This window comes from Buceros rhinoceros, unplaced genomic scaffold (genome assembly GCF_000710305.1).
Source record: "Buceros rhinoceros silvestris isolate BGI_N320 unplaced genomic scaffold, ASM71030v1 scaffold11682, whole genome shotgun sequence".
Classification (NCBI taxonomy): domain Eukaryota; kingdom Metazoa; phylum Chordata; class Aves; order Bucerotiformes; family Bucerotidae; genus Buceros; species Buceros rhinoceros.
The window spans coordinates 1,506-12,104 of NW_010400725.1; the positions used below are offsets into that span (position 1 = coordinate 1,506).

A 10,599-nucleotide genomic window follows, 5' to 3' on the forward strand; every position below is an offset into this window, starting at 1 on the left:
AATGAATTCTCCAAGCCCTAGTTCGCTGGCTGTGCTTAAGAGCCTGTAAGCCTTATTTCTGTCTTGTGCAAGTCACATAACTGCTTTTGTTCTTGTGCTTCTGATTTCATATCCCAGGTTTAAAGGGTGCAAGAGTGCACCCTTGTAACAGGTGCCCTGAGTTAGTGCCCGTTACTTGGTTTAAACTGTTGAGCATTTCCCTAATGAGCCATAAAACTGGAACTCTTTTTCCATGATGTGTTTCATGTTTTCCGTGGACACTTCTCTCTGTTGTCCAAAATACTCCCTTTGTTGCCAAAAAGCATTGACTGAGTCTCGCATAATAGAACTAGTAAAAGACAGTGTGAATGTCTAACTGCTTAGTTTTCTGTTGCTGTGATTTGAAGAGTTTCTCTGACCACTTGCTGCATTTCGGGCTGAGACAGCTGCTGGTTTGCCCTTGTCTCAGCAAATGTCCATCCCACAGACCACAGCTCTGCAAGATGTATGGGAGTTGTTCAAAGGCATAGGATCAAAGTGTGGCAGCTGCTCTCTGTTCTGAGAGGACAGATCTGGTTGTCTCCATCTCTTGTGACAGGCATCTGTAAGCAGCTCCTGAACAACAACATGTGTGTGCCTCTGAATGTGGCTTTAATAGTGTAATGCTCTACTAGTTCTTGGGCTCTATTGAAATTCTAAATTCCTTCCTTTGTGAGAGCAGATTAGTGGTTGGCACTTTCCAGGAATGTAATGGACATTGTGGGAACAGTTGATAACCATGTGCCTGAAGCTGTTAACAAGCAGAAGAGACTTTCATCTGGTAGAGAAACAAAGTGAGAACAGTGTGCATTAAGACCTGGTATGTGAGCACTGCCTGCTCTGCCTGCCCAAGCAGCATGAGCCTTCTAGCTTCTGCTCAGATGGAATGCCTGACGGACTTTATGGACTAAATGTTTGTAATCATAAGCCTGCTTGGGGCATATGCCTAATGACCAGCTTTGCAGGATCATCACAACAGGTATGTTAAAATAAGACAATGACCTTCCCCCTCTGTCTCAAGAGACACTAGCTTTTTATCCAGGAAAAAATACTTGGAGAAAACCCATCACTGCAGTTGAGAAGACCAGAGAACTCTGTAAAGAATAGGAAACTCATCACAATACAGATCTGATTAGTCTGGGCAATAGTTAGACATCACTGTCAAGTGGTTAGAAAACTTCAAAGCTAACAGCTCAGTACAGTCAGAAGCATCCTGTAAACACTGAACATCCTGGAGACACTATAAACTGCCTACACTGAATTTGTTTTCTGCCGTATTCTGGCCTCTCATTTCCTTCTCAATGTCTGACATAGAGGAGGAGGATCAATCTTTTCCTGAAAAGGATTACGTAGAATGCCTTCTTCCTTTTTATTGCACTACGCTTGTCCACAAACACTGGTCCTAGAATGTCTCATGCAAGGATATGGTTTCCTGAGTTTGGGGTTTTCTTCCCTTTTCTATTCCCTTACCATTTCACAGTAGCTCCTTCCTCAGACACTTCGCACTCAAACTCTACTCTCTCTCCAACCATCACCATCTGGTCCTCCAATGGGTGAGTGATCAGGATTGGAGGTTCTGGAAATGAAGAGACTTTTATGAAAACAGTATTCTGAAAGACTGAAGACCAAAGGTAGATTTCACCACTGGAAGAACCCCTGGTCAAATACCTGGTGATGCTCCCTGTGTTGGAATTTAAAATTTACTATGCCAGCTCACATTAACAGTGTTATCAAATGACCTTTTGGGTTTTGCTTCATGAGGCGGAAAACAAACATAGGATTAATCAGTTTTCATATATATTCTGAAATTCTAAACCAGAAGCATTAGTTTTCTGTACTGTTTGATCTGCTTGTAGAGCTTGAAGCACATGATTATCTTGAGCGGAATCAAATTTTTAAACTAGAGTTCCTAGCCCTGTTTTTGGGAAGACATAAAGCACTTTCCAAATGAGAATTAATGGTAGTTATTACTGTGCTCTTTATCTGTGCTTTCATAACTGCAGCTATAGGGAAAATTTTCCTTCATTTAACTTTAAGAAAAATATCCACCTCAATACATGTCAGGATTTGTTCACATGTTTGAGAATTTCCTTTTCTATGAAATTAACTAATCTGAGAGTAGAGAAGGTGACAGTAACTTAATTCTTAATGTTAGGGGAGATCGCTTTCCTTTTGCTGCCATTGCTCACCTTTTACAAATAATTCTGTGAAGCTCTTCTCCTCCCCTATCACACATTCATATGCTGCATCGTCAGCCAGAGAGCAGTGGTTTATGGTCAGGATTCTCCTATTCCCAACAGCCTCAAAAATATATCTGAAAAGAGAATCTCAATGTAATGATCAGAGAGTAGCTGTTTTGCACCTAGCCACTGTCTTCCCCTGACTGACAAAGATTCCTACTTCTTTTCTGACATCAGTGGCAAGGCTTGTTAAAACTCAAGCCCTATACCCCTGACTCAGTGACAGCAGTAGTGTTTAAAAAACTAGCATGGAAAATTACAGAGAAATCTTCATGCAAATGTGAGACATGCAAGCTCCTACCAATAAAAATGCCATGCCATGGATTCAGCACAAAATCTCTGGAAACTGGTTTTACAAACAAGCTACGCTGAAGTATATTCCATATAATGAGGAAGCAATTTTGAACCCTGGATATACACATAAAGATCGAAAAATAATCTGAGGACTTACTTGCTAAGTAGGTAGATGTAAGCATCCAGTTCCATGTGTAGATAGAGCAGAGGGAAGAAGAAGAAAGTCATGAGAACAGCAAACTCACCCTTAGCCAAAGCACTATGCAGAGTCTTTCTGAGGTTCTATTTCTCCCTCTTTTCATAAATCATAGAATCGTTCAGGTCGAAAAAAACGTTTAAGATCATCAAGCCTGACAATTAATTCCTTTCTTTTTAAGAAAAACAAGTTTTCCCACTTCGTCCAAGCTGTAGCTCATTGCTTTTTGGATTTCCCGTATTTCTAGTTTACCTGCCGCTCACTTGGATCTCTTGTCCGTTCTTCAGCCATTTCACATCAGCATCTGGATTGGCAACTTCGACCACTAATTTAATCTTTTGCCCTTTGTCCACTTGGTATGCTGGATCCAGTTTCTTGAGGAATGCTTTTGACGATGAATGATTGATTAAAAAAATAATCATTTTTATACTTAACATTTTAAAAATGTTCTCTCTCAGGAAAGTAAATCTTTATTTCCTTTCCTGTTCTTTACCATCATCTTAAACCTTCCCCACTCACTCCATCCCTGCTTGAATTTTTACCATTTCTGCCTGTTCTTCATTCTGTTCTGTTTGCTCTTATTCCTTAACATAGGATGAAAAGCATGTGTTATAGACTAAAATAAGCAAAGCAGAATATTCTAAATCGGCTGTGAGTGTGTGCTTCAACATATCCTAAATAGAGGTACAGCCACATCTGCCTGTGTAGGGCAATGATGCTGATCTTCTCAGTACTCATGAATGGCAGCTTGCTTTCTCTGTTTCAGCCTTTTGAATTAAAGTTAGGTGATTAAAACTTCACAGGACTAGAAAAAGCTTGAGAATTCCAGGTGCACCATCCCAATGAAAATGAAATTCTCTAAATGTGTCACTGATGCCTGACACACTGACCTGTTCTGGGGGTGGTGGTGTTTTACGTTCAGGGTAAGGGGCCAAGCAGGAGAACCAGTAGAACAAACAGGTTCAGCATATCCAGTTTCAGAGCAAGGTAGTTTAGAGGTTTGGGCATAGTTTTAATCTTTGTTAATCAGTATTTCGCTTGTAAAGTCTGTGTAACAGTTGGAACAGGAAACTCCTGTTTCCCGTGCTCTTGTTAATATTTGAAGAACTGATGTTAGTATTAGATGTTAGTATCAGTTAGAACTGATGTTAGTATTCCCAAAGAAGATATGGACACATATGTTGGAATAAATACAGCTCGCCAACCTGTACTTTTTTTCTCTTCCTTTTTAATGCGTTTGAGGCGTTTCAGCATCCCACGCAAATCTGTGATACCATACTGGAAAGCAATTTTTTCATATTCGGAAGGAGAAGCTTTCCTCAGGATTTCCCAGACATCAGCATCAGATTGTGTTTCAGATTTTGCTTCACCTCTGCAGAAAGGGATTAGCATATCAAATGTCACTCCTGAGAGGGTTTAAAAGCAGCCACAGGCTTGTCGAGCTACATACTGGCTTGATGAAGCCATTTCTTAATAAAGAATTGAACAGTCTGAATTTTGCTATATTATTACCTAAAATAATGAAATGAAAGTGGTGACTAGTTGTACTTCTCTGTATATATACAGTGATTAAAATCCAGTTGCTGTCTGGAAGTGTTTACTTTCTAACAGCCAAAGCACATAAATGTCAACTTCCCCTTAAGGACATGTAATGGAAACACAAGGAGACCTATTTGCCAGTGATGATCGTACACAAAACACGTGGCAAAACAAGGAACTGAACTGGTATCCTGAGAAAGCCTTAGAAACAAGGCAGTTGGTTTATGTTAATAAGAAGCACGTCCTTGTCTACTCAGGACATTTTTTCTTTTCATTAAAATGAATCTGAGGTTATTAAAATATTTGTCCTCTGTTGTAACAACAATTGCTGGCTGTGCTAATGTGTAAAACGTAATGACACATAGACTGGTGGGTAGTGGCAAACACGACAATATTTTCAACAAACAACCAAAGAACTAGTGATTATGGAAGAATTAATGTTTGGTGAGCGAAGAGTTGGTTGTCTGGCTTTGGGAAAGACAAACTTTTTATGTCATCATGCTTTTTATTCAGAAGGTCATAAATAGAAAAAGAGATTGTTGTAACCTTACCGATTTACTGAGCGCAAGAAGCTGCTGTACTCCAGAGTGACGCAGGGAACCATTTGGAAAAGCATGCAGCGTCCGGACGGCAGGAAAGAGGGCATCGTTTGTTAATAAAAAAGAGCCGTGAAAGTCGTCTTCACTGTTAGCAGAATAAACCTGTGCTTCGGTAGCGGGGAGAGGAAAGAGCTCGTGCAAAAGCTCTGGAATACGCTTAAGAGAAAAGCTGTTCCCGATTAAAACCAAACTCACTCCAGACTTTGTGCTATTCCACTCTGAAGTTTATATTATACGTGTAAGCACGTTTGCTTATTCCTAATTACGGCTGAGTGCCTTGACAGGGAAGCAAACACGTCTGCTTTGCTCTGTCATCGTATAGTTGCTGTCTGTCATAGTTTGCATTTTGGTAAACACAGAAAGGATGAAAGAATTAACATTTCTTAAAAATTTCTTTAGGAACGGGAACTTCCGTGTCTGTTGTTCATGGTACCAGCAGGACCAAGCAGATTCCAGTGCAGCAGAACTAAGTTATGCAGCAGGTAATGCAGAGAGAAGTGGAGGATTATTGAGCATGTTGCCATTTTTTTTCAGGAGAAGAACAGTCCCATTAGTCTGTGAGAAATACTATTTAAAAAACCATGAGTGTAGTCAGAATATATATAACCAGGTATAACTAAACGTTTCGGGTACTCCTTGTAGCAGGAGAAAGGCTTGCTTGTGATGAGAGTGTTTGTTAAAGTGCTGCCGTCCCGGCTTGGGATTTCCAGCACCCTTGTATCTCTTGAACAGAAAGGAAGCAAGAGAAGAGTATGTCAGCTCAGTGAGTTTGAGCTGGAATTCGGCATGCATTACATCTTTGGAGTGCTTTAGCGCTCTCTAAGTCTTTGCTATGCTAGCACTCTCTGAATTAATGGGTGCGTCTGAAGTTTGGGCTCCTTGTGCTAAGTGCAGCCTACTGAGTGTTTGCTTTGTCATGACAGTGCATCAAAGTCACCCACAAATTTAATCAGGATTACTCTTCTCTAGATAATCTATCACTTAGTCTGGGGCAACTCCAAATGGTTTGTAGTTTTGCCTAGCAGAAGGCAGGACAATTGAACGGATTTGCCAAACAGATTGAGATTTTTTTTTTAACATAAGCAGTTCTTGGCTTAGTTGCCCTGATCATGTCAATGACTAACTTCAAAGTATTTCTAAATACATATAAATTGAAATAGATATGTAACCAAATCAAACTAAGAATATGGAGTATTTGTAATATATGCTAGTTCTTTTTACTAGTACAGTTAATGTTCTGTGCATCAAAGAGTATCTCAAAAGAAAATATAGAAATAAGAAAGACTTGACAGATTAAAATGTTACTATTTTCCCTCAGGCATTATGAAAATGTTGGTGGTCTCTCTGTCTATCTGCCTGTTTCTGTGTTCATCTTTATATGCCCCTTTACCTGAAAATGTGAAGATTATTCATGGAATTTTCAGAAATATTTTCTGTGAGTTATTTTAAATTATATCATGAGAAAAATTCCGCAGTCTAGTATATCTCACTATTCATAAAAGTTCTTTATTTCTCCTTCAGCTTTTCCATTACTCAGTGTCATCCCATTGTTATATCTGGCAATAGAGTGTTTTGGTGCATGTAAGCTGAAATACAAGAAATTTGATGGTAAGCAAGAGTATAGTCTCTTCCTTGAAAATACTAATATTTTCTAATTTCTAGGGAGAGGCTTGTAAGTTGCATGTAAAATGCTACTAAAGGCTAAAGGCTGTAATTCGTATAGTGCTTAATTGAGTTCTAAAAAGGAAAAGAAAAAAATGTCTTTCTCTGCCTCTGAGTAAAGTTTTCCCCATCCCAGTACTCCTTCTCATGCTTTTGTATTTACTGAAACATTCTCTCTGATCTCACAAAGAAGCAGAGTTCCCGCCGTTGGGCTGTACTCTTCCACTGCCAGGGGCAACTGAGCAGTGCATGAGAAACAAGATAGCACTTGGACTCCCGAATTTTCTCCAACCGTAACGCTGCTCTCCCTGATGCTGGGCATCCTTATTCGGAGTCATCACCTCATAGGTTAACTATGCACTTGGGGCCGTTACAATGCACTTAGTGAAGCTGCTGTAAATGGAATATGCAGCTGATATGTTTTAAACATATGTGGAGTGGTTAAAAATAGTTTTGTACATCCCGAAGATGGTTCCTTCCTATCCCATTACTGTCAACTGATTGGACCCCGTCAGCTGTCACCTCCTTCAAGGTCTCTGCTCACTATCCCATTTAATGGTATTGTGACAGCTGCTCCCTTCCTCTTCCCAGCGACCTCTCCTTGGCCCACGACATCTGTATGTCAACACCAGTTAATTAAATTACAGCAATAGAAGATAGAGTATTAAGTGAAGCTCTGTTTATCATAGTGGGAATGTTCATCACCTCTGAGTTGAGGGGCACTTGTGAGTCAGGTGAGACAAAGCAGAATTGGTAAAAGAATAATCTTCAATTCTATTTGAATCTGCGTAGCTCTTGAGAGTCCTTTATCATGAGGTCCCTTTTCCTATTCTATTTTAATGAAGAATACTTTCATGCCACAAAGAGTTTTTATGCCTATCAGTTCTTGTTAATGTAGGAGTGGTCTTCAGCCTCTGGTGTGCAAAGCCTGAAGGGTCCACGATTACTTCTAAGTGGCTGTGAAAAACAACTAGAACCAGTGAATTTATCAGTGTGCTTAAATTCACTAAACAGAGATTTGTAAGTCAGGAAAGGTTGAATGCACTGATAAAATGCAGTGAAATTTATAAGCTTCTTTTAATGAATTGTATTTCTAGTCTAAGGAATAACGAATAGTTAAATCCACAAATGGAACACTTCTGGAAATACTGGTGATTTATACTACTTTTTAGAGTTCTATCAATGCTCAAAACTAATTATGAAAGCAGCACTTCCTTCCAGCGGGAGTCACTTTATGAAATTATGCAAGTATTTTCATATTGGCCTACATTTCTCCAAAATTTTTAAAAGGATGCAAACAGTTCTTTTTTGCCTTAAATTTTCTGTAGAAAATAGAATGTGTGCAGACTATTTCAGCTCTCAAACCTGCACATTTTTCATTACTGCCATTGTTCAGAAAGCACATTTTCCCTGCTTTAGGGTTACAAAAAATTCTAATGCACTTTTTGTGTCAGACTTCTCTGGGGTTCACGATGAAAGAAGAAACTTCTCTATCAGTGTCAGCCGTAGAGAGTTTGATAGGTGTCCTTTTTGACTCCTCTAGCTGGCCTCCTGGAGAGTTCTGGTTGCAGTGTTACTGCAAAGCCAGGATTCACTTCTAGTTGGATACACCGCCCACTGGGGGCTTCGTGAACCTATGTGACCTTGGTGGCCTCACTGAAACTCGGTGGACTTAACCTGGGTGAAACATGAGGCTGTTGGGGCTCCATTGCCTTCCGTAACCACAGTGCTTCAGATGTCTATGTGATCCTGTACTCTTTGTGAAGATAAAATGCTTTTTATAAATGGGGACACCAATACCTGAGCAAGAGACTAAACACAGATTCACAGCAACATTCGCCCAAGGGGTTGATCGTGAAAACTGACACTGAGGAAGTTCTGATTTGCAAAATAGGAGTCTAGTGACCAGTGTTTATAGTAACTTCAGGAGCTAGACAGTGAGCAGCCAGCGGCAGTGAGCACAAAGAAGCATCCCCGGAGAAAGGGGATGATAATGAGCAATGGAAATTTTTTTTTTGAATAAAAATAATTGTTTTGAAACAGAGAGCCCTCTAAATTTACGGAGTAAGTGACTTCAGTAATACATTTGCTTAACATGTTTAAGGATGGATGAAACAAAACTTCAAGGCTTTTTTGATAGGCTACAGCAGGCACATTATGCAAATGATTTTTCTGATTCTAATTTCTGTGATAACAGGCATTTAAAGCAGCAGGTGATTGAGAAAACCTTGAAATTCAAGGACAATTTAGAACTGCTTATAAAACAAAATAATGGTGAAAAGCAAAAGATGTTCAGAGAAGTACATTGGTTTGTACTAAGTGGTCCACCCTGAACTTCTACTAGTTGTTTAAAACAATTTCTGTCTCAGAAATCAGCAGCTGATAATTTTCTTTCATACCATCTAATTTTTCTTATACTCTACATGTAAGAAAGATAAAGATGCATGCATTATTTCAAACCACGTGGTTCTCATACACAATCTGACCCATGCGTTTATAATAAAATAAAATAGAAATCTTACTCTCTATTTGCAACAGAGGAATCCAAAACATCCAGGTTGAGACGGTGGTAACAAGATGTAGACAGGTTATGAAAACAGATGTGGCAAGGAAGGATGAGTATGGAAGAGGAAATTTCACCCAAAAAAGTGAAAGTAAAAGCAAGAAAACAGAATTAGAATTGGAGGAGTAAAAAAAATCATATAACATTTCTGCAACATAAAGTATCTTTCTAAATATATGATAAACAGCTATGTAATATATAGTTGTATAGTGCAATAGTAACATTTAGAGATCTAATTAAAAGGCTTGTCCTCCCAGCTCTCTGATGTGAAGTATTATGTAAACCTAGGGCAGAAAATTCTTAATAAGGCAGCGTTATAGACAGGTATTTTAAACTGTTATTGTGTTCTGGGGTTTTTAGATGAAAAGTGCTGGTGGAAGCCTGTAATTATCCTAGTCCCAGCCTTTTCTATCCTGGAAAAGATCAATCTTTTGTTTTTCCTCTTTTTTTTTTTTTTCTCCGATATAAGCCTAGCAGAAATGCAGCAAATGCTGAGTATTTGGAGAAATTGTCATAACTACCTGTCATCCTTATTCCAGTTAGAGGTGCTTTAGGAAAACTACAAGTATTCTGAATTTATGAAACTTTCACTTATTCTTGTTTTAGCGTTTTCAGAGTTACTTTATTTCTCCAAGTCTATGGATGTTCACTCACCTCTTTTTCAATAGGGCACTAAAATTAAACTCTCCACCGTCTTCATGTCCCTCGGTACTGTATAGTAACAGAAAACCATAGTTAGTTTCAGAAGGAAATGGGAATGGCTTGTGAGACTATATCATTATGTAGATGATATATTTTTTGTAGGGAGTAGTGGATGGGTTTATAAGGCTTAGAATGTGCACTGACATGGAAGGTGATTTAATTATGCTCTTTTTCCATATAGGTTTTCCATATAGGTCTTCATATATGTTTAAGAAATACATTGAACGAACTTGTATGTTTTCTGCACTGATAATGGTTAAAGTTGTACAGGTTATTAATTTGGTGGTCATATTGATCTGTAACGTATTCATTGTCGTAAAGATACTGCAGAAGCTTTCCTGTGGAATCACTAGTGCTTTTGGAAAGATGTCGTTTCAGCAATGTGGATGTGGTTTACTAGGATAAAGAATGTGTCAGGAAACAACAGATTTTCATCTACCTGAGTGCTGGTGCATTTCTGTGAGCAGTGGCAATTTTAGTTAGGATGTGCTCAGCAGAGAGGAAAACATATAAAAGAGAGGGAGCAGACATGCATATAATTTAAAGTTACTTTTTTTCTTCTACCAATGGTGAGAAGATGCCTCTTGCCAAACACACCTTTCTGTCGATGAATTTGCCCTTCACTGAACTATTTTCATGACTTACTTATACTCATCTTAAATTACTCCTTACTTGTATGTATTTGTCTCATATAAATACTACATTTTGATGATCTATTTGGAATTTAAGCTGCAGCTAGTTCGGGTGGGGGGAGGGCGATTCTTTTTTTTTTTTTTTTTTTTTTCG

The 10,599-nt window shown here is 38.8% G+C and overlaps 1 protein-coding gene across 1 annotated transcript in view; it reads right to left on the reverse strand.

The window, feature by feature from the left end:
- Positions 1–1,488: 1,488 nt before the first annotated feature.
- The window catches only part of LOC104489803 (myosin-binding protein C, cardiac-type-like), a gene marked incomplete at its 3' end in the record, with an annotated part of 24,688 nt that continues 15,577 nt past the window's right edge, over positions 1,489–10,599 (reverse strand). Inside the window, exons 9-13 of the mRNA XM_010132007.1 lie at positions 9,766–9,822; positions 3,954–4,120; positions 3,001–3,133; positions 2,208–2,332; positions 1,489–1,594 (exon numbers count right to left, since the gene is read on the reverse strand). Of these exons, the coding sequence (XP_010130309.1) occupies positions 1,489–1,594; positions 2,208–2,332; positions 3,001–3,133; positions 3,954–4,120; positions 9,766–9,822 (588 nt within the window). The remainder of the gene's footprint in view (positions 1,595–2,207; positions 2,333–3,000; positions 3,134–3,953; positions 4,121–9,765; positions 9,823–10,599) is intronic.